At 46.5% G+C, this 22,632-nt stretch overlaps 3 protein-coding genes and 1 non-coding gene across 6 annotated transcripts; 2 read left to right on the top strand and 2 right to left on the bottom strand.

Annotated features, from left to right (window-relative positions):
* Positions 1–406: 406 nt before the first annotated feature.
* Positions 407–478, top strand: trnae-cuc (transfer RNA glutamic acid (anticodon CUC)). Its single transcript has one exon. It is a non-coding gene; the product is annotated as a tRNA-Glu (tRNA).
* A 970-nt stretch (positions 479–1,448) lies between these two features.
* Positions 1,449–5,644, bottom strand: gal3st1b (galactose-3-O-sulfotransferase 1b). The gene is made up of 2 exons (XM_061802054.1): positions 5,520–5,644; positions 1,449–4,003 (listed from the first exon to the last, which is right to left on the bottom strand). The coding sequence occupies exons 1-2, from the start codon at positions 5,642–5,644 to the stop codon at positions 2,854–2,856; spliced, it is 1,275 nt and encodes a 424-aa protein (XP_061658038.1). The 3' UTR covers positions 1,449–2,853.
* A 307-nt stretch (positions 5,645–5,951) lies between these two features.
* prodha (proline dehydrogenase (oxidase) 1a) lies at positions 5,952–16,984 on the bottom strand. Of its 2 annotated transcripts, XM_061800782.1 has the most exons (15): positions 16,928–16,984; positions 16,060–16,505; positions 14,773–14,981; positions 13,096–13,130; positions 11,526–11,675; positions 11,381–11,445; positions 10,513–10,629; positions 10,366–10,445; positions 10,159–10,240; positions 9,935–10,027; positions 9,719–9,865; positions 9,383–9,558; positions 9,205–9,303; positions 9,050–9,138; positions 5,952–8,097 (listed from the first exon to the last, which is right to left on the bottom strand). In XM_061800782.1, the coding sequence occupies exons 2-15, from the start codon at positions 16,408–16,410 to the stop codon at positions 7,907–7,909; spliced, it is 1,884 nt and encodes a 627-aa protein (XP_061656766.1). In that variant the 5' UTR covers positions 16,411–16,505; positions 16,928–16,984; the 3' UTR covers positions 5,952–7,906. The 2 variants fall into 2 exon arrangements, with proteins under 2 accessions (XP_061656766.1, XP_061656767.1); XM_061800783.1 differs by lacking the exon at positions 16,928–16,984 and having other exon boundaries at positions 7,959–8,097; positions 9,050–9,109; positions 16,060–16,561.
* On the top strand, positions 16,979–22,489 carry srsf9 (serine and arginine rich splicing factor 9). 2 transcript variants are annotated; one of them, XM_061800784.1, is made up of 5 exons: positions 16,979–17,120; positions 18,576–18,755; positions 18,911–19,098; positions 21,608–21,780; positions 21,849–22,489. In XM_061800784.1, the coding sequence occupies exons 2-5, from the start codon at positions 18,598–18,600 to the stop codon at positions 22,059–22,061; spliced, it is 732 nt and encodes a 243-aa protein (XP_061656768.1). In that variant the 5' UTR covers positions 16,979–17,120; positions 18,576–18,597; the 3' UTR covers positions 22,062–22,489. The 2 variants fall into 2 exon arrangements, with proteins under 2 accessions (XP_061656768.1, XP_061656769.1); XM_061800785.1 differs by having other exon boundaries at positions 16,980–17,120; positions 18,573–18,755.
* Positions 22,490–22,632: the final 143 nt, after the last annotated feature.

Here is a 22,632-nt window from a genome sequence, read left to right as displayed (position 1 = left end):
TGACTGACGCATCCAACAACTTTTTCGGTAAAAGGTGTCATCCTCGACGAAGAAAAAGGTCATCTTTTTTTTTGTGTTCCTCCCGTTTAAGCGAAAATCCCCTCCATTTATCGGCCTTTCGATCTGCGAGCATCGAGTGAGGAACTCGTGGGTTTGTGACATCCTTCCTAATTATCGTCGCAGATCGGCCTTTTATTTCGAAAAAAAAAAAAAAAAAGTTCTGCGCTGTAAATAAAAGCCTCAGCGTGTTCTCAGTTGGCACGTCATGAGCAGAAATCATTTTTAGACATCTTACATTAATAACGTGGCCTCGATTAATAAAAAAAAAAAAAAGAAGGAATTGGTCCGCTGCAGGATTGTAGTTTAGTATATTTTTTTCCCCCCTCTTGTTCCGTATATTAACGCGTCCCTGGTGGTCTAGTGGTTAGGATTCGGCGCTCTCACCGCCGCGGCCCGGGTTCGATTCCCGGTCAGGGAAAGTACCTTTTTATTCATACTTCGTTAATTACCTCTATTTCGGAATATTATTAATCATCGCGTGACACACAGACGTGTTAATTTATACATTTATAATACAAAACAGTCCCGGAAAATAATAAAAACGTAACATGAGTTCATCCATTGGCAGAAGTTAAAGATCATGAGGAAAAAAAAGGGTGGAAGGTAAATAGATGCACACAAGATGGCGGACAAGGGCATTCTGGGACTGTGGTGACGTCATCGGACATCTGTCGCAAAAATGTAATTAAAACTAACTTTAACCAAAAAAAAAAGGAGTTAAACACATCCATTTTCTTCGCCGCTTATCCTCAACAAGGGTCGCAGGGAGTGCCGGAGCCTATCTCAGATGAGCGCTTGGCTTAAAAATTCCACCGCGTTTGGAACAGCACGTAATCCGTCCCGCGTCGGTCATGTGACTCGCAAAAATTCTCAATTATCGATAAAAATTTTCTCAAAACACAATTAAATAAGAGAGGATTTAACATCAAGATGGAGTATATGTTACATGACGTTTCGGATACCACCGGAATTTTCCTTTAAATAAAAAAAGAACGTAATAAATCACTACGGTTGTAATACTCTTTATAGCCACTAAACGGTGCTGTTTCCCTCGTCTCACCGGCGCTGCTCTGCTTCTGGTTAGAGAAGAACAGGACATCCGCGTCGCTGACCAATCAGAGCCAAGAGATCTGCATGAACCGCGCCCCTTTTTGCACTCGCCGTTCCCTCAGACAACGTTGCATGGTCCAGTTTTGCTTTTGTTAGCGTTTTATCGCGCATTTTTGGTTATGTAACAAAAAAATGTGGTTAAGAGGTGTAGTGACGGACTTTGTAATAGTGACGACAGGTACCCGGAAAGGCTAGTTGGTGGAGTTCGATTCGTACCCTTTCCAAAACCGAAGACCCAGTAAGAAAAATGCCTTCGATGGATCAAACTTTGTCATCAACCGGAACAGATATGTTTGCTCGAAGGTAAGCCCTAAATTTGATTTTCAATACATGTCTCGTATAAATGAATTCAAAGTTCTTCGCTTGCATAACATAGCTCCGCGTGAATGATTGACACACTTGATCTGTGTTGAGCGATATTTTGCGATGATCTGACTGCACAAACGTGTCCCATTGTTCGCGGCTAATTAGCTAAGCTAAACCGGACTCGCAGTCCTAAAAACCTTCGACGTGCACCGAGACACCAAGACTGAAGGAAGGATATTTGAGGACACTAAAGTGGTGATTGTCGGACTCGGTCGGGACTTGCGTAGGTTCGGCACTAATTCAAGAATAATTATTGAGGGGAGCGCGTGACGTTACGCAAAGAAAACGAGAGAAACAACTCGTAAATCAAGCCTCGCCTTCTTCTTTTCCTTCATACGGCGGTTCACAAACGGCTATACAGACACACATCCAGATTCTGCACACAAGTGTGACATGTAACACGAAATAGGAAACTTTCAATGACGAATTCGTCTTTGGGTTATAATATATTATATTATGTGGCTTCTCGGTCTTCCTCTGACTCCGGAAAGATCTCGCGCTAATATCGATGGTTTCTCCGTCGATATGCGTGTAAATACCATTGAAATACCCCTCGCTGAAATATTTGAAGCCCTGCTGTCTGCTTTTCAACGATATTTCACTGTTGGCTAAGAATGCGAGTGAGAAATCAGCTGGTAAGTTGGACAATTTCGCTCTAGTCTTTTCTTGCTGCGCCGCCATTTTTGCTAATTGTTTGTCTGAGTTTAGCGCACGTGGGGTGACGTAACTTCAGGAGGCCTGGTTAAGTGCCCTGTACGGTGGGGTCAATTCCCACCTCTCGCGTTCTTTCGAAGCCAAGACTCAACTAGCAACGGGAAGTTTGGACGTATTTTATGCTAGTTTCATCGTATTTGGCATCATTTTACCAACGCGACTGTGTATATTTTTATATTTTGTGTTTGTATGTCAGAGATTCTAAAAAAAAAAAAATCCTTTTTACGTTACAACTCTTGACTCGAAACCGCAATTTTAAAGTTGAACTCGAGGTTAAACCATCGCTCGAAACTCTCGTTTTCAAACTGAAACGTGAAACTCAATATTGAAACTTTCAGTTTCGAAAGAAAAATTGAATCTGATGGAAAATGTTGACACGTGTGATTCATAACGCATATGGAAGCAGTTTTGAACGATGAACAAAGATCACGTTTCCATGGAGCAATCTACAGTTTTTCCACATCAGAGTGGCCAAATTCTTTTTTTTTTTTTTTTTTTTTTGACTGCAGTTCCCTCTTTTTTTTTTTTTTTTCCCCTTAAAAATTGTAAATCACATTTTGGCTTGCATAAAAGTGGCGACGTGACGCCTAAATGAAGGTTTAATCAGCAAATAACGTCTTTGAACCACCCCCACAGCCTCGTAAGCCAGAGGCTGACCCCCAAGTCCGCCAGGTATTGAATCTCAGGCGTGAGCATTTTCTCACACGCGGTCCTCAGTTCGGGACGGATGCCGTTCCTCAAGTTGTACCCCAGGATGGACTCCCCCCCCAGGGGCTGCCAGGGCAGGAAGCGGCGGTCCCGGATGCGGGGCGCCTCCACGGCCTCCCCGCCTTCCAGGCAGAGCGCTCGCATCTCGGCGTTCCTCCGCCGGAGCTCGGCCACGTCCCGCTTCATCCTCTCCCGCCCGTACGCCTCCACTTTGTCCCACAAGGTGGCGTTAAAGTGTCGGTAGAGCCTCCAGTCGGCGCCGTTCCACCCCAAGGCCCGGTGGCTGGACTCCGGGCTCAGACGGGTGACGGATGATCTCGCGCGGGTGTTGAATTTGAAGTACAGAATATCCTCCGTGCTCCAACACAGAGTCTCCTTGAGCAGGATGAGCGATTCGTCGAAATACTCCGCGATGAGGACCAGGTGGAACCTCCGGGACAAGGTCCGAATGGCCTCGGTCACCCCGGGGTGGTCCGCGTCCAGGTCGTTGTCCGAGCCCAAGTCGAATAACAGCAAGTTCTTCAGGTAGAAGGCGTTGTAGGCGTGAGCCCTGTAGAAGGTCCGAGGACTCCTGAGGAACTCCTCCAGTTTGTCGCCGCCGCCGCCTATACTCCAGGTGAGCGGCACGGCGCTCCCGTAGTAGCGGAAGGCCGACTCCAGAACGCGGGCCGGGTGACGCAGGATGGTGACGTAGGCGGCGTCGGGGGGCAGCAGCGCCGCCGCCTCCGCGGGGTCGAAGCGCATGTGGTTGCAGACCACGTTGAAGCACTCGCCGGGCCGGTAGCCCTTCACCTGCCGGCGGCTGAAGGGCGACGGGTAGAAGAAATCGTTGCGGCCGTCGGGGAGGGCGAACTTGAGTTTGTGTTTCTCTCCGAAGCGGAACAGGATGTTGAGGAGCGTGCTGCTCGCCGTTTTGTGCGTCTTCATGAACATGATGTTGCCCGAGGGCGAGCACGCGTCCGTCGGGCGCCTTCGAGAAGGCCTGGGCAGGTTTTTGTTGAGCGGGTTGGCCATGTTTAGCGCACAGGTGGCCTCTCGGGAACCTCTGGAAGAAAACCGAAAGCCTCGTTTAAATTATTGCTCCACCAAACTACCGTAATTTCCGTCTTATAACCCGCGAGTTTTTTCACACGCTTTCAACCCTGCGGTGATGCGGCTAATTTGTGCGTTTGTCTAACGGCCACAAGGGGGCACCCAAGCGGAAAAGGTAAGAGTGAAAATGGTGGAATATATGTGCCGAGTAAGTGACTTTTACCGTTTTTGTTTTTTTTGTTAAGCGCAACTGTTAGGGCTGTGCGTGAGTGTTGCTGGTCTGTTACTGCCGTGTCTCAGTGATTTTTACCTGTATGTTTTTTTTCAAACCGGCCCATTTGGTGCCACGCTAGCGTTAGTGCTGTGCTAGCATGGTACTTCTACGTGACTGCCATGTCTCCGATTTTTACCCGTATATTTTTTTTTTTTTATTTCAACCAGCCCTGTAACCACTGTGCTAGCGTGTTGCTGGTCTGTTACTGCCGTGTCTGGGTGGTTTTTACCAGCATGTTGGTTTCTTTTTTTTAACCGGTCAATTTTGCGCCGCGCTAGCGTGTTGCTGCTGGGTTACTGCTGTGTCACAGTGATTTTTACCGGTATTTTTTTTTTTTAACCGGCCCATTTAGCACCATGCTAGCGTAAGTGTTGCTGCTGCATTCCTACTGTATCTCAGTGATTTTTACTGGTATGTTTTTTTTTTCCTTTTTTTAACCAACCCTGTTAGCGCTGTGCTAGCATGTTGCGGCTCTGTTACTGTCGTGCCTCAGTGATTTTTACCGGTATGTTTTTTTTAAACCGGCCCATTTAGCGCCACGCTAGCGTGTTGCTGCTGCATTACTGCTCTGTCTCAGTGATTTTTACCGGTATGCCTTTTTTTTTTCTTTTTTTAAACCAGCCCTGTTAGCGCTGTGCTAGCGTGTTGCTGCTCTGTTACTGCTGTGTCTCAGTGATTTTTACTGGTGTTTTTTTTTTTTTTTTTAAACTGGCCCATTTAGTGCCACGCTAGCATGTTGCTGCTGGTTTACTGCTGTGTCTCAGTGATTTTTACCAGTACATTTTTTTTTTTTTTTAAACCAGCCCATTTAGCGCCATGCTAGCGTGTTGTTGCTATGTTAAGCTAAGGTATTAAAACTTTGAAAACTCTTTCTGTGTAGCGTCTTTCTTTTGTAAATATCTCGTGTTTCAATGTGGGCACTTGCGACTTTTACACAGGTGCGGCTTATGTATGTACCAAATGGTATTTCCTTTACAAATGCACTGGGCGAGCCTTATAATCCGGTGCGCTCTGGAGGCCGGAAATGACGGTCATCAGTACCCTTCATGCTGGATTAGACTGCACAAAAAGTTGCTATCCTTATCCAGACCAAGAATTTTACAGTTCAGTGTTCTCTTAAATAATGAGTGCTCCAACATCCCGGAATCAATGAATTTTTACACACGTTTTTCCAAATATTACACACCGTAAAGTCAGAATCGTGGTTTTCCATCATTACACCAATTAAAATACCACCACTTTTTTTTTTTTTTACCGAATGTCCGCTCGGGTTGGCAACGTCGAGTACAGGAGTAGAAACATGACGGCGCCCGATAGAAGGCAAAGGACGAGGCCTCCTCGCATCACGCCAGTGCGCTTGTTCCCCGCCTTGCCCGCCATCACCGCCTGAAAAGACATTTTTCAAAATCAAAACGGACGCCGCAATGTAAAAATATTGGGCGCGAGAGGAAGGGAAGCAAAGCCGGGAGAGAGAGACAAGGATCGGTGAAGCCCGGTTCAGTTCCCCCTTTATGTTTACACGTTAAACATATTTATAGTTGCCGATGGGACGAGTCACGTTTCACGCCAGACTGTGACGATTTTAGATCGGGTCACAAAGTCCAAAATCGGCACTGAAAGTGAGTTTCTCCGTTGATAGTGACAAGAATGTGTCTCGCTTTTACAGTTTTACAAGGAACTCGTCTTCGTAGAGGTGCGTTTACCTGCAGATGAGCGTTGCCGGTCGAGAAAGCGCCTCAAGGGATCCTGCCTCGTCCCCGTGGACGTTCGTTGATTGGCTGCCGCTCGGTGACGGTGAAGTACTCGCCCCTCCCTCATCGTCCTCCCCACTTGGGGATTGTCTCAATACTTCTTTACGGGAACGACGGGCATTTAAGTTGGGAGTTTTTGCCAGTTCGTTGCTCTGCGTTAGTCAGTTGCATTCACTGCCTGTGGGACTCAACTGTTCAACGCGAAAGTTAGAGTAACAGTCTCAGAGATTCTGTGCCCTTTTGTTGGATACTGTTCTGTTGAGTCGCGAGTTTGGCCCGTAGTCGTAGGACCTTGCTGCATGTCTTTGGGACCCCGCCTAGCCTAGCCTAGCGTTTCTGTGCCTCTGTCGGAACGCTACACCGCGTATGACCCAGTTTCCGGAATAAATGACATTCAACATTATGCCTCTGCCTCGAAGTCCCGCATTTGGTACCCCTTGTCCCGTAGGCTCGTGACATTAACCAGGGGCGTCAAACTCGTTTTTCTCGCGGGCCACACTGTAAGTTCTGGTTTCCCTCAGAGGGCCGTTATGACTGTGAAACAAAAATATTGGATCGTCTTATTTACATCGTCAATTTGCAAACTAGTTTTGGAATCAGAAATCAAGGGTCATGGTTTTTTTGCATTTATTCATGTTTGTTAACACAAAAATGCTTGTAATATCGCAACGTCATTTCTGATACATGGTACCCATTTTTACAAGAATCACAGAAATTGACAGCGTCGATTCAGCTTCGTGGGCCACATAAAATCATGCGGCGGGCCGGATCAGGCCCCCGGGCCTAGAGTTTGACACCTGTGTTCTCAACTATAATATACCGGTGTCCTGTACCCGACCGTACTAATTACTATACTCTCTTCAAATATACAAACATCCATACCTAATGTAAGCTGTTTTCACTATAACAGTTTTATTACTATTACTACTATTGTTACTATTATGTTATAAACTATGCTGTACTGTACTATTCTGCACTATACAATGCTGCTGCATTCAATATATGTAACAAAACGGAAGCTTAATGTTGTTTCAGATAATGATTGACTCCAGGAGTTTATTGACCATATTTTTTTAATTATTATTATTGTTTTTAGAATTTTTAGGCTACAATTGCTCAGAATTCAGATCCACCCACAATAAAATGATGGAAGAGGCGCATACAAAGTTTGAAAAGAAAGATGATGTGCCTTTGTCGCAGCGCTTCCTCATACATTTCGATTTCGTCCCACTACTCTCGATTTATTGCGACAAAAGAAGAAATAAAAATGCTTTTTCTCGCGTAGTCATGTGCCTCTCGTTGGGTCTTGTGCTACTGAGCTTGAAGTGAAAAGTAACACCTCCGAAAAAATTACACGAATATTACTAAAATACAGTCAACGTTTCTACGCAATTTAAATCCATTAATAACACCATAATTACATGCCATATGTCAACATATTATTCCATGTACGAATCCCTGCTGCAGTAATCTTGTGCGTACAATATTAAGGCATGTTGGAGTGACGGCTATGCAAAAAAAAAATGTCTAACCGTTTTTAAAAGTACATAAAATAATTTATCTACGCGTTACCCCCCCAAAAAAATATCACCTCCGACTTGCCAAATAGTGAGTTTACAGGACGTGATTTCACTTTAAAATATGCAATTTAATAACCGCTGCAGATCACATGACTAAATTTTAAAAATTGACAAATGATGAGCCACCATTTTATTAAGTAGCGGACTCACTTGGCAAGCAGGAAGTGACTCTCGAAACTAAATTGAAGAGCGTTTGACCGAAAAAAAAAGTGTGTCCTTGTTGTCACGCGGTCCGGCGCCGGCCCGAGACGGCGCCCGGCGTTCCAGTCCTTGTTGTCACGCGGTCCGGCGCCCGGCGTTCCCGCGCCACGTCAGTAGACGGGCTTGTAGCGGATCTGCCCGCCCAGCAGGCGCCGCTTGAGCTCCTTCCACAGCAAGCTGCGCTCCCGCCGCGAGCCCTTCATGAAGCCGCGGTTCTCCTGGGCCCGGCGGGACAGATACGGGATGACCTCGTCCACGGGGCCGTACGGGACGTACTTGTACACGGGGAAACCCGCTTGACCTGGGGAGAAATGTTCGGGTGAAGTCGCTGGTGGCTGGCACACCCGCACCGAAAAAAAAAATGTAGCCCGAAAAAAGCTAGCATGGAAAGTGTGGGTGTCAAAAAAGTATTCGACGCCCCTGGTAGGCATCTTTTATTGTGTGCAAATGCCAAACGATGACCTTTACTCATTTGTGCAAAGTCCTCTTACATACCGTAATTTACGGACTATAAGACGTGACTTTTGTCACACGGTTTCAACCCTGCGGCTTACACAATGATACGGCTAATTTTTGCCTTTTTTTTCCAAATGGCCGCCAGGGGCACTCGAGCAGAAAAGGTAAGAGTGAGACTTTGGCGCTGACGCTAGCATCGGGCTAACGCTAACGGGGCCGGTTAAAATCAAACTTACCGGTAAATATCAGCGAGACACAGCGCTAACGCTAGCCCAGCACTAACAGGGCCGGTAAAAGTTGCTTCCTCGGCACATATATTCCACCGGTCTCACTCTTACCTATTCCGCCCGAGTGCCCCCTTGCGGCCGTTTGAAGAAACGCAAAAATGAACCGTATCGCCGCAAAAACCGCAGGGTTGAATGCGTGTGGAACAAAAATTGCGGCTTGTAGTCCGGAAATTACGGTAACTGCGTGACGGATTGGTTATAGCATGTTAATAAATTAACAGTATAAGAATTTAAAGGTGACCGTTTCGCGGCATCCCCGGATTTTTCTGTTTGCGTTTGTAACATGTGCCGCACTTCAAAGAACATCACTGGACCCGATAACCTCTTAACCTGCTGCGCTGTAATTTGTTCCGCAGGCACCTCCGACGGGTCCCTTTTTAAGGCCCGTCTGGTGGTTCAACCACATGAAAGACCACCGAGCCACTTTGGCTCTCACGGTCACGTAACGGTGTGACGCAAGACTCTTTACGTCTGTTAATGGAGAACATGATCTTTGCGGGGGGTGCGTACCTAGCGGGAAGCTGATCTGGTCACACATGCCGAGCAGCTGTCCGAAGTAAACTTTGTTCTCTGTGGGTGAAAGGCCCATGTCGTTCATCCTGGGGAAACGGCATACGGCTCGTTACGTAACGCCAGACGGGGGCAGTCCGGACTCTAAAACGTACTTCTCCAAGGTGAATTTGACCGTGTCCTCGTTGTGAGTGGCGACCATGATGTTCGACCTGCGACAGTGGTCGATATCCTCCAGCAGGTACTCCAAACATCTGCGACAAAAGTCACGCGGTTAAAAAAAAAATATATATATATCGTACGGTCGAGCTCTGGCTCGAATCGGCGACTGACTTGTGGTACATCCTGTTAGTGGCCTCGTAGTCGGGATTGATCGGGTCCTCGTAGCCGATCTCCTCAGCCCGAGCCCGTTCTTGGTACATGTAGGCGCCGCGGACCAACTTAGCACCGAAGTACCATCCCTCCCGCCGAGAAAGCTCAACGTCCACCGTCACATTGTCGTAGGCCTCCTGGAATCATTTACAGCTCGTAGGCGCTCCTAGTTGAGACCGACTTGATCTAGCTTGGTTCCTTCTGACCAGTTCTACCTTTCTTCCCAACCTCGCTACTACCAAACTTCTCTCAGGCTAGTCCATCTGAAAACGTTTCCCATCTAGCAAGCGAACGGACCTTCAGGTAGCACTGATACGTGTTGAAGATTATCGGCTTCTCCGTGTTGAACTTCCTCTGCATTTCCAGGGTCAGGCGGCTGATCGCCGGCTGGAAGTACGTCTGCTCGGCGTCCACCATGAGCCGCACGCCGTTCTCCACGGCGTGCTGGGCGCGCGCAAAGAACGTTAAAACTCCGGAGTCTTGACGCCGCGAGTCGAGTTTCGACGCGCTCACGTTTGCCAGGATGTCGACCCGCTGCAGCATTCGCTTCATTTGGCGCTCTTCCTCCGCTGTGAATCTGTTCAGCAGAGGCTCCAGCTGGCCCGTCTTATCAGGGACAAAAAAAATTCTCAGATCAAACATTCGATCATTTCTATAAAAATGCACCAGTTTTAAGAGGATCCTGGCTTTTATAAAAAAAAAGAGGCTCGTTCAGAACAATCCTCATCTCAACTTGCCTCAAGGTTCGGCACCATGAGCAGATTGGACATTTTGGTTGTGTCATCGATCAAACTGTTCCAGTCCAACATATCTATAGTTCTGGAAATGAAGATTAATTAATAACAAAGAATAGAATATGATCCAGACCCAACAGCTCTAAGCACAAATCTGCAATACAGAGAGGCTGCAATTGGTTTAGAATCAGTATTTCAGGCCGCTCTCACCCTGAGAGTCCCAGCTTCTCCCCGGTGAACCAGTTCTCGATGTCATCCTTAGCAGCGACACCCAGACTGGTCAAACTCTCCTACAAGTCCAGATTATTAAAAGGACCAATCGGGCATTCTTAACGTGAACGTCCCCCAGACACGCACCTTCAGTTGCCCCGGCTCCAGTTTCTGTTCCAGAGCCGTCATTTCCGATTTTCCCTGCTGGGCCGCCAAGAACTTAAAGAACTGCTTCCATTTGACCAAGACTTCGGAAAACTGGAGCTGCGTGTGGACACGCGGCGTTGTTCACAAAATATTGAAGCCACAAGATTTGAAATAGCATTTTGATCTGAGGAAAAAAAAACAAGCGACCTGATCCGCGCCGTGCGCTACTTTTGCTAGTCTCTCATGTATTTCCTACTTCTGGTTTTGGTCTTTCTGCTCGTCATTGTTGTACAACAACGAGGATATCTTATTTTATACATAAATGAAATGATTGAAGAAGATTTTACACCTGGCACGACTCTTATAAGGAATAGCTCCGATTCACGGAAATGTCTCTTGTTCTTTGTTCTGGTTGCTTTGTTGTTCTCTGTTCCGAAGGTCGTTCCAGGGCAGCGCCGACTACCGGAGAAAAATTCCGTGTGTGTTTTTACACACTTTGGCCAGTAAAGCTGATTCTGATTGCAAGATGGTGAACTTAAAGTATAATCATAAAAAAAACATAAATGATAATAAATGGCCAATGATTGACTGCCCCAATAAGATAAACTCTCATTACTGGATGAGATAGCACCAGTGCTACCAACTTGACAACTCTCGAATCGGGAATCCATCCATTGTCTTAGCCGGTTATCCTCACGAGGGTCGCGGGAGCGCTGGAGCCTATCCCAGCTGTCAACGGGCAGGAGGCGGCGTACACCCTGAACTGGTTGCCAGCCAATGGCAGGCCACATTGGAGACAAACGGCCGCCCCGACTCTGTTTCTATAAATACGTTTTGTTCAAAATGGAGGACGTTGCGTTCAACTCACAAGGAACTGCGGGCGTCCCAGGGCTGTCAATTTGATGGCCGAGAAGCCGTCCGTGGAAGCTCCTCCTGAAAGTCAAGTCACGTTCAGACTTCGAGTCCGACGATTTCTGGTGAGGTTGGCAACAGGATGTGTAGTTTGTCTCCACCTGAGGCTTTGATGCAGTTGATAAACGTTTCCAGCTGGTTGTCGCATTTGACCTCGTCGGCGTAAAAGTAGGTGCGGGCGCTGATGACGCCGCCGCGTCGGTCGCCGAACCGCCGATGGGCCTTGTACTTCTTCTCGCGGCGGTCGGCGCCTAAAAACCAAACACGGACGGTGTTGGCCGTGTGCGATGGTTAAAGGGGCTGATTTTGCTAACACGTTAGGAGTATTATTAATATCACGGGTGTCATTTTTTTTTTTTTTTAATTTTACATCAAGAAAGACCCGACACAACTAAACGGGATCTGAGCAAGACGTCGAAGTTTGGTGACAATTTCGAGGCATTTCGGAACGAATCAAACGAGAGCCCGTCACTGGTTTTGTTGATCCATACGATTTTGGGTGGACAAATACAAATTCTCAAGGAGCCGTGCCCGAAATGGAACAGGAAGTCAGCCATTTTGATCGGAAGCAGCCACTTCATGCAAAGTCCGGGACTCTGCCGAACTAAGACCAGGGACGGAGACATATGCGACGTGATGTATCATTTTGAAGATTTTTTTTTTTTTTTTAGCCTATTCCATCTCATACGGGCAATGCACATGAACGACGATGTCAAAGATTTGTTATAAAAAGTGAGAAGAGGTGCGAGAGCGTAACGACCGCTCACCGCTTCAAATATTATTCCGGTTGCGGTTCGCATGGACCAAAAGTGATGTGTCTGCTATTTTGGTGAAGGCATCACGGAGGTAACTCGAACCAAACAACTTCCCAGAATCGTTCCGTCACGCTTCAGCCGCGGGTCCAAATATAACCTATAGCGCCGAGATCCTATGGACGCCCGGCCTTTACTCGCCGTGTCTTAGGTTGCGTTCCAAGTGGTCCGCACGAACTGTATAGGACCATGAACGGGTTGGGGGGTGTCAAACTCACTTTTGTCGCGGTCCACGTTGTAGTCACGAAACCATCCATCCATCTATTTTCTTTGCTGCTTATCCTCACAAGGGTTGCGGGGAGTGCTGCAACGGGCAGGAGGCGGGGGTACACCCTGAACCGGTCGCCAGCCAATCGCAGGGCACACAGAGACAAACAACCGCACTCACAATCACACCTTGGGGCAATTTAAAGTCTCCGATTGATGTTGCATGTTTTGGGGATGTGGGAGGAAACCGGAGTGCCCACCCGGAGGAAACCCACGCAGGTACAGGAAGAACATTCAAACTCCACACAGGTGGGGCCGGGATCGAACCCGTGTCCTTAGAACTGTGAGGCCAACGCTTTCCAGCTGCTCCACCGTGCCGCCCCCCTCGTCGTCTTATTTACATCAATTTATGAACAAGTTTTGGTTAATGGTTTTTCAACGATTGTTTATTTTTGGTCACATAAAAATGGGTGTAAAATCTCAACATTATCATTTATGGTTAATGACAATTTGAAATTTCGTTAACAGTTTCACAAGAATGATAGACATTGACACACTAGATTTGCCTCCTCGGGCCACATAAAATCACGTGGCGGGCCGGATCTGGCCCCCCGGGCCTCGAGTTTTGACAGCAGCGCTCGACGCAACTCACCTGGACTTTCTTTCTCCGCTTGAGACACACACGAACTGCAAAAAAAAAAAAAAAAAACAAACCAAAACAAATACATTTTGCATTACAAGTAAAGAACTATCATATCTGCATCATCAAACTGCCTCGCATTTATTAATGTGTTGATTTTACTGCGGTCGCTTGGCCGACTGTGTTTGCGTTTGGGTGACGAGTAATCTCGTTTCCTCGTTCCTTGCATAAGAACCCCTGGCGGGCGTCCGGCCAGCCAATCGGAGGCAGGGGGCGGGGGGGGTCTGCCCCCGGCCAGCCAATGGCGGACGAGCTCGCGCGAGCAATTTGATTTTGTTTGCGGGAAGCAAATATGCTTTGCGCTTATTTTTGACCGTGACGCAAGAATAGTCGCTGATGGGAGGAGTTAGTGCGGGCATAACGGTGGGGGGGGGGGGGGTACTACATTGGAAACACATGATTACGAGTGCCGTGTTTACTTCCAAGTGCACGAAAGCAGTGGTACAACGCCCACATGATCACGTTTCATTACAAAACGTGAATGCATGACTGCAATCAAAACCGGAACTGGATGTGATAACCGTGCTAAATTTGGAGCAAATATGATGCACGGTGGCTCGGCTGGAAAAGCGCCGGCCTCACAGTTCTGAGGACCCGGGTTCGATCCCGGCCCCGCCTGTGTGGAGTTTGCATGTTCTCCCCCGTGCCTGCGTGGGTTTCCTCCCTCATGCCAAAAATATGCAACATTAATTGGACACTCTCAATTGCCCATAGGTGCAATTGTGAGTTGGGCTGTTTGTCTCGATGTGCCCTCCGATTGGCTCGCGACCAGTTCAAGGTGTACCCCGCCTCCTGCCCGTTGACAGCTGGGATACGCTCCAGCACTCCCCGCGACCCTCGTGAGGATAAGCGGCAAAAGAAAATGGATGGATAAATTGCCCCTAGGTGTGATTGTGAGTGGGGCTGTCTGTCTCTGCGTGCCCTGCAATTGGCTGGCAACCAGTTCGGGGTCTACGCCGCCTCCTGCCCGTAGACAGTTGGGGTGGGCTCCGGAACTCCCTGCGACCCTCGTGAGGATAAGCGGCAAAAGAAAATGGATGGATAAATTGTGCCTAGGTGTGATTGTGAGTGGGCTGTTTGTGCCCTGCGATTGGCTGGCAACCAGTTCGAGGTGTACCCTGCCTCCTGCCCGTCGACAGCTGGCATAGGCTGCAGCACTCCCCGCGACCCTCGTGAGGATAAGCCGTGAAGGATGGATGGATGAATTGCCCATAGGTGTGAATGTGAGTGGGGCTGTTTGTCTCTACATCCCCTGCGATTGTCTGGCAACCAGTTCAGGGTGTACCCCGCCTCCTGTCCGTCGACAGTTGGGATAGGCTGCAGCACTCCCCGCGACCCTTGTTGAGGATAAGCGGCAAAGAAAATGGATGTGTTTATCCCCCCTTTTTTTTTTTTTTGTTCCTACAGTTCTAAGCTTTTTTGTTTAAATGTATTTAAGTTTCTTGGTTGTGTGTTTAGAGCAAATAACACGCACTAAGTCGCCTGCCCTGCCCTTGTTTTGCTAACCTCAGAGCGGCACCCGTGCCAGGTGGGCGTGTGAACGGGCACGCTCGCCTTCACCCGCTGCCGCGTGACGGCGTTTTAAACGCGAAATGATATTCCCCGCAGTGTCGTCAAACAGGAACTCACTCCATCTCCTTCCTCTCGGCCTCCTCTCGCGTCAGGTCCTCCTCCACGCTGTAGTCGAGCACGGCGCCCACGCCGAACGCCCGGTTCTTCCGGATCAGCGGCTTGATGGCGTTGTGGTCCTCGCCGCCCACAAACTGCCCGTAGAAGGTCATCTTCATCAGCTTCTCGAACAGCCGCCGGCCCAGCACCTTCTTGCTCAGGTCCATCAACTACAAATACAACAGCAATATTTTCCAAAATATGAAAGTTAGCCACAAATTGCGCAATACACGCCGTAATGTTTGACAGATGAGTGATAAACGGACTGGGTGTTCCTTTGAAAAGCACTCGCAGATGTCACAAAAACAAAGAAACAAAACAACCCAAAAGTGATGTTTTTGTTTTGTTTGATGAAAAAAAAACAAACAAACAAAAGAATACAATGGAAATCCATCCATCCATTTTCTTAGCCGCTTATCCTCACGAGGGTCGTAGGGACTGCGGGAGCCTATCTCAGGCAGGAGCCGGGGTACACCCTGAACTGGTCGCCAGGCAATCGCAGGGCACATGGAGACAGCCAACAGTCACACTCACAATCACACCTATGGGCAATTTAGAGTGTCCAATTAATGTTGCATGTTTTGTTTTTTTGGTACGTGGGAGGAAACCCACTCAGGCACAGGGAGAACAACATGCAAACTCCACACGGGTAAGGCAGGGATTTGAACCCCCGTCCTCAGAATTGGGAGGCGAACGATCTAACCAGATGCCCCACTGATCCAACAACCACTAATAGTACATACAATTCTTGCAATAATAATTGTTCAGTTAATTAAATTATTATGACTAAACTATTTTTAACAGAAGCACAAATATCTAAACTGCAAATTCAATCTGAATATAACTGAATTACAGTGCAATAACTGAATTATGTTTTTGTTCATAATACTATGCTTGAAATAAATGTCTAAAAATGAAATTAGATTTTTTTTTTACCATCAATCTCAATTCACACATTCGCTATATATTTTTTTTTAATTCAATCAGACAAAAATAATTAAAATGACTCAATGCAGTGAAATCAGCACGTTCTTGTTCACAAGACAGTCATTTTGGAACACATTTTACTTGATTAATATTCATTTTTAATTGTATTATTAATAACACACATATTGTGTTTTTTTATATGATACCTCATTTCATTTTTATTTTTTTTTTAATTATTTTAAATTTTTTACTACAAGTACTAGAACTACTATAGTAAACGGTTGCTGCAAGTTCCGATCCGGTTGGGCCGGACACGCGTACCTCCTTGTTCTTGTCCACCAAGACGTCCACGGCGCACAGCTTGAAGACCAGCAGACTCCTGAGCAGCTCCACGTTGCCTTTGCTCTTGTAGGCTTCCCGCGTGTTGTCGAAGTCCACGCTGACGCCGCCTCGCGCCCCGTCGCGGACGCGACCGCTCCCGCTCCCGCTCGGGCTGATGAGCTCCGCGGGCTCAGCCTCCACCACGGAGCATCCTCCGTCCGCCGCCCGGCCCCGCTTCTCCTGCGCGGACGCCGCCGCCGTGGACGTGCGTCTCGTGGCCGGGAGGGAGCGGATCCCGCCGGGCTTGCTGGCCCGGACCAAAGCGGAGACGATCTTGTTGGCGCGCGACATTGTTTTGGTCTGTGCCGAGGGGAAGCGCCTTTGCCGCTTTTACTTGGCAAGTTGCGTAATGTTGTTCTTTTCAAGATGGGGGCGGGTCCTCCTTTCTTCTTGTCGGCATGTTATGTAATAAAAAAAAAATACAAATAAAACGCTCGCTTTCCTTTTGCACGCTATAGCAAGCTTTCATCAGAAAATCGAACCTTATTGCCCACGTTTAGCCTTTGGTCTTGTGTGACGTCGGCAAGTAGACTCGTAAAATATACCCACAATATTTCTTTTAACTTATGTCTGGTTACATGAAGAACAAAACTGAACATTAGATTAAAAATTAAGTAAAACTTTATAACTTCATTCATTAATAATGTAAGGTAAGCTAATGGGACACAATGAATTATCGATAGATATTTCCAACTATTAATGCAAAGTTAATAGAGGTGGGCAAATAAGTATTTTGTTTTTGTTTGATTCGTTGCATTTAAAGTGTGTTTATATGATTCATTTCTTGTCAAGAAATATTAAATATTACTTTTTTCCGAAGATAACGGCACGTCCGCCTGGCGGATGTTAGACGTAGAAGAAGAACCCCTTTTTCGTTCTTGGAAGGAACCGTAGAAGAAGTCTGGTTGATTGCTGCAAGCAGTGCTTAGCTAGCTAGATCACGCGGAAGTTCGTAGCATCGGCGCCACACAAAAAAAAACGTGTTCTGTTCATCCTAAACGGTAATTAAGAGACAATTGTATTTTTAAAAACAAATATTGTGTTGTATTTTCAAGTGTAACTAACACGGTGCGACTCTGGGTTTTAGCGTGAAGGCAACGTGTACTTAGCATGTAGTTAGCATCCCGAAGCGAAAAAATGCTCGACTATTCGCATCTCGCCACCCGCTCGCGTTGGGTTCTTTTTGTCACTTTTTATAATTCAGTTGTTATAAATTTGCGTGATGAGATGCGGCTGTAAAAGCGGTCTTATTTTCTCAAACGACGCGACCGTGGCGACCTACATTGTTAGCAATGTTTCCTCGAGGCAGGGTAGGCCGACGCCTCTGTGAATGTGTCACCCGTAGTAGCCAGCCATGTGTGTAAAGTTCCCAATATGGGATTCACACGAAACGAACATTATCCGAACGAGCTTTTAAATAAGACTCGAGCGGTATTTCTTTTCACAAATATTAAATGTATGAATAAACGCACCACTTTCTGGTGAATGTCCAATCTAGTGGGGCTCAAGATATAAGGTCCTTTTTGTTTAATCCGAGTTTCAAACCGTTGAAATTAATCCTCTTCCAAAATGCTGTTTAGAAAGCCTGCTAAACACAGAACCAAACAGTAACTTAATGGTAAATTTCTGATCCAGTCAGTGTAAAATCTAAGGATAACAAAATCATGATAAATTGCAAACTGAAATTATGAAATAAATTGTTCATCACATAAAAATGTTGACCTCTTGGTGGAGTTACATTTTTGTCGTTGATTAAATTCATGAAAGTAGTGTTGGGGACGGGGGAAGTATGAGCCATCATAGCAGCAGGTCAGAGTAACAGTACATGAAAGGGATCAGGTCAGCGGTGAATCAGAAAAGTCTCTCTCCAAACCAGTTTACATCAAATTTGACTGAAGCATATAGTAAACTATATCAAAGATGGACTTATGGATATGAAAAATAGTCTCATTGAATTGAGGGGTGTTTTTATATAGGAAAATTGGACGTCGAGGTATCGATTCAAGACTTATCTGCAAATCCTGAAAATTAAAGACTTAAATTTAAAAACAAAAAATAACGTCCCAAATTAAAATACATTTTTCATGGTGTGAAAATTAAAAAATATGGAGATTATCTAAAGGTCTTTATTTTATTTCATTTTTTTGGCTCACTTCAATCAAAATTGTGCATTCTGATCCAATAGTATTGTTTCAAGCTGCATACCAAAGTGTTTTACCTTCACTGTGTTTAAAACTTTCAGATCTGGATTCTCAGTACACCCCCCCCCCCCCCTTTTGTCTTGAGCTCATCATCCGATCACGACAAGCTTTGGTTTATCTTTTTTTTTTATTATTATTATTAGTGACTAAAGAATTGAAGGATTGGACTAGCATTAGGATACCGACTACTGTGACAAAATCAATAAGTGATCTTAAAGTCAACGGGTGCCCCCCATTTCCTCTCTTTGTCAGCAGCAGGGCAGCTTATTCCTTCATCATGTCAGAGGGTCGGATCTATGTCGGAAATCTTCCCATGGACATCCAGGAGAGGGATGTTGAGGATCTCTTCTACAAATATGGAAAAATCCGTGAGATTGAATTGAAGAACAACCGGGGCACTATACCGTTTGCCTTTATCCGGTTTGAAGACCCACGGTGAGTTCTGGGGACTAGTCCAGTGTCGTCGTCCCCATGTCGGGTATCAAATTCTTTTATTCTAGCGTCTCAAGTGGCTGCCAGCAGGAAGTGGATCCGACAAATGTCTGCGACCCGCCCACGTTGGTAAGGAGTTCTGTGCTCTCTTCTCTTAGGGATGCGGATGATGCCGTCTATGGAAGGAACGGATATGAATATGGAGACTCAAAACTGCGTGTGGAGTATCCTCGATCCTCTAGTAAATTTAATCCAATGGGAGGTGGCGGCGGTGATAGAGGAGACGGACCCAGAGGAAGATTCGGACCCCCGACACGGAGGTCTGAGTTCCGTGTAATAGTATCCGGTAGGTGGACATCTCCAGTTGTAGCCCGTTAATAAGTAGCCCTCGGAGGTCAAGCGGACCAGTAGGAAGTGGACATGCCGAGTCTTAGATGTCTCTCAACCTCCTCCGGCGGATGACAACATGAAGGGATTTTAGAAGTCATAAATTCATGGCAGATACGTCTCTCATGGCGGACCTGATGCCAGGGACTACCCCGCGTGCGGGATTTTTGTGAAAGTACAGCGGAACCTCAGATTTCAAACATAATTCGCTCCTGTTGAAGTGTTCAAAGTCCGATTTGTTCAACCTCTGAATCTTCCCCCCCTCCCCCCTGGGAAATAATCAAAGCAAGGTTAATCCGTTCCCAATCTTCAAATAGTGAATTCCCGTTTTAATTTTAGTTCTAATCTGTTATCAACCTTCAAATAGTGAATTCCTTTTTTTGTTTGTTTGTTTTTTTTTTTTTTTTTTAAATCTGGTACAATGCTCTTATCATGCACTCCTCGGTGTGGCTACCCAGTAAAGGCTTGAAAGATGACATGGGCCCCTTCCTCACCTGAGCTGAACCCAGTTTAGAACTTGTGGGGGGTTTCTTAATGTAAATGGAAGGCACTTTTATCGCCCTACTCCATCACAGTGCCCAAAGGGCTTTACAAAGCCTCACAAGCAGTGAAGGGAAACACTACACCTTGGAGTCTTCTGCACAAAAACTTGGATCGACTACAAATCAACAAGCTGTTGAAGTCCATGGATTTAAGAGTAGCTCTATTGGACTTTTTTTTTTTTTTATCATTTGGTAGGGGTTGAGTTTACATTTCTCAACAAAACTACAATTGGTGGGGAACGTATTTTATTAGTTGTAATAATTCTGCAGCCAATAGTTACCGAATTACCTAAACTTCACTTTTATTTCCTTAGACATTCATGGTTGAGGTTTTGACATTTTGATTTACCTATAAGTGCTGTGGTTGTTATTTTAAAAAGAAATTTGTAAATCGGCATGCGTTGTCGTAACATGCAAAGCAAGAAACGTAGGCAGGTGTTTCCCTCTGGCGAGCCCGAGTGCAAGTGGACTATCAGAAGGATGTCAAGAGTCAGGCAGATCTGATGGCTGTCAAGAGTTGTGGGCCACAGCTGGCCACAGTTGGACTGAAGTTCGAAGGTGGACGTGAAAGGTCATTGTCAGTTTTTTTCCCCCTTTCATCCAAGGCGGACAGCAGAATACAGGGACTAGGAGAAAAATGGATTTACAGTCACTGTCAAATTTTCTGTTCAAGGCGCACCGGAGGACAAAAGGACCGGTAGGAAAGTGGATATTCAGATGTTTCTTTCTCCTGTGGCGGACTTCAGCGGAAAGGGACTAGTAGAGAAAATCTTGAATCGTTGCTCTGTCCTGTTTGATGACATGATAAAGAGACTGTTAGGAAAGTGGAAGGTTAGGGAGTTTCTTTTCCCAAGGCGGACTTCAGACTAGTAAATCCAAGTCGTGAACCGGGGGCGGACGTCTTTGCTCTTTCGTTAGGATGGACTGAAGGACAAAACCTCGGCATAAAGGAGGACACGGACTCATAAGGAGATGTCGTTGTCATCTGAGTTGTAGACGGAAGTGATCAATAATAGGGAGATGGGTATCAGTTACTCGTGGAGATCGTGAGGACAAAGCAGCAAGTGGATGGACTTTGGGTCAATGGTGGTCTGTCTTGTTAATAATTGAAGAGGCTAGTTGGAAGGATGTATGAAATCATTGGCGGATGTTTTTCTTTCATCCATGGCGGACTGCATCATGAAGGGACCTCTAGGTGCGTGTCCTGTATCACGGGACAGGTATTGTGCTTTCTCTCGGCGGACTGGAGGACAAAGAGACTACTAGCTGGACGGCGCGAGTTATAGGCAGGCCTTGCAAAGTGTGGACGGAAAGACAAAGGTAAAAAGTCAAAGGAAATATTTTCTTTGCTCATGGCGGACTGCAGGATAAATGGACGAGTAGGAAAGCGGAGTAGTCAGAGATTTCTCGTGGCGGACTGTGGTATGATGGGACTTATCGGAAGTCATAAATTGTAGACAGGTTTCTCACACTCTCGTGGTGGACTGAAAGGCAAAGAGACCAGTAAATGGATGACACGAGTCAAAGGCGGGTCTTTCTGATGGCGGACTTAAGGAAATAACGCGACAGACCGGAAGGACAAATGTTTGGACGTCTTAGGGAGTTGCATTACTGTTATGGTGGACTGCAGGTCAAAGCGGCTAAAGCGGATATCAAGTTGGCAAGTTTCTGAAATCTGCATAATCATCAATCCAGCTACTGGTAGGTCTAAATTTTGTCCTTACTGTATCATTAGCGCGCTTGTGTCAGGCGAACAGTTAAAGTTTAAGGTCTTGACAGTTGTCCTCAAATGTAAAAAGTTCAGTTTTAGTAATTATTGGAGGTCGGTAGAGTCGCATCTCGGAAGGGTTACTTGGGATTTAATGTGGGAGCTCAATGTGGCTGGTTCAGGTCTTTGCCTTTCGTAATCGCCGTTTGCCGTCTCAGGATTACCGCCGAGCGGCAGTTGGCAGGACCTGAAGGATCACATGCGCGAGGCGGGCGACGTCTGCTTCGCCGATGTGCAGCGCGACGGGGAGGGAGTGGTGGAATTTCTCCGCCGAGAGGACATGGAGTACGCGTTGCGCCGGCTCGATCGTACGGAGTTCCGGTCGCACCAAGTGAGTGGAAGACCCCGTGGTAATCTTCTCCCCACCGCCCCGCACACTTATGGTTTCCTCGTTCGCAGGGTGAGACGGCTTACATCCGTGTCTACGAGGATAGAGGCACCCCCAACTGGGGTCGCTCGCGGTCCCGCTCCAGGTCCAGAGGCCGGTTTTCTCCACCCTACCGAGGATCGCCTCCACCGCGCTACCAGTCCCCTCCGCGCATGTCGCGCCATAGTCCGCCCAGGAGACACGGACCGTCCCACCACAGCCCGCCGCCCCGTCACTACCGCTAAACGATCAGGAAGATTCATCGAGAAAACCAAGGAGAACGTTTTGCAATCCTTTTATTTTTCTACCACCGCCATTGTAAGTCGCATTGTTTCTTGCTGCGTACATTCCAGGCCCCCCCTCACCCCCCCTTTTTTTTTTTAAACTATCTCTGTGATCGCAGAAGAATTTTGACCTACTATGCTTCGTAAAATAGTTTGCTTCAACAAGTTCTCACAATGTTAGAATATTAAGCGGTCACATTTTTGGAGCTTTATTAGTTTTAGTGATGAATCTCAAGCTAATCTTCTGATGCAGAACAAATTAGTGCAACTTTTCAAATGTCAGCTGCACCTTGTGCTGTTTTTGTTTTTTAATGAGCATCTGACTGAAGTAGCTAAATTACCATCCTGTGTGCATTTTTCTTTACCAATAAAATGTTAACTTTCTTTTATTTTGTCCTTCAGTTTTTTTTAATTATAATAGTTTACGGTTGACCATTATCCACAGGAAAGACTAAATGAAGTTGACCACTTTGAAATATACTTTAATTTCCGGCCTGTAAGTCTGCGGTTTATGCGGTGATGTGGCTAATTT

Source organism: Syngnathoides biaculeatus, chromosome 17 (assembly GCF_019802595.1).
Source record: "Syngnathoides biaculeatus isolate LvHL_M chromosome 17, ASM1980259v1, whole genome shotgun sequence".
In the NCBI taxonomy this organism is placed as follows: domain Eukaryota; kingdom Metazoa; phylum Chordata; class Actinopteri; order Syngnathiformes; family Syngnathidae; genus Syngnathoides; species Syngnathoides biaculeatus.
Note: the sequence above shows the minus strand (reverse complement) of the source record. Positions and strands in the feature narration are given on the sequence as shown.

Excerpts from the sequence above, each read along its gene's own strand:
- gal3st1b (XM_061802054.1), bottom strand. The coding sequence starts at position 5,644 with ATGGCGGGCAAGGCGGGGAACAAGCGCACTGGCGTGATGCGAGGAGGC. Across the intron at positions 4,004-5,519 it reads CCAACCCGAGCGGACATTCG|AGGTTCCCGAGAGGCCACCT; the intron begins GTAAAAAAAAAA and ends GTTTTCTTCCAG.
- prodha (XM_061800782.1), bottom strand. The coding sequence starts at position 16,410 with ATGTCGCGCGCCAACAAGATCGTCTCCGCTTTGGTCCGGGCCAGCAAG. Across the intron at positions 11,676-13,095 it reads AGCGGAGAAAGAAAGTCCAG|GCGCCGACCGCCGCGAGAAG; the intron begins GTGAGTTGCGTC and ends TTTGGTTTTTAG. Across the intron at positions 9,866-9,934 it reads GGGTCGACATCCTGGCAAAC|CACGCCGTGGAGAACGGCGT; the intron begins GTGAGCGCGTCG and ends GCGCGCGCCCAG.
- srsf9 (XM_061800784.1), top strand. The coding sequence starts at position 18,598 with ATGTCAGAGGGTCGGATCTATGTCGGAAATCTTCCCATGGACATCCAG. Across the intron at positions 19,099-21,607 it reads GTTCCGTGTAATAGTATCCG|GATTACCGCCGAGCGGCAGT; the intron begins GTAGGTGGACAT and ends TTGCCGTCTCAG. Across the intron at positions 21,781-21,848 it reads CGGAGTTCCGGTCGCACCAA|GGTGAGACGGCTTACATCCG; the intron begins GTGAGTGGAAGA and ends CCTCGTTCGCAG.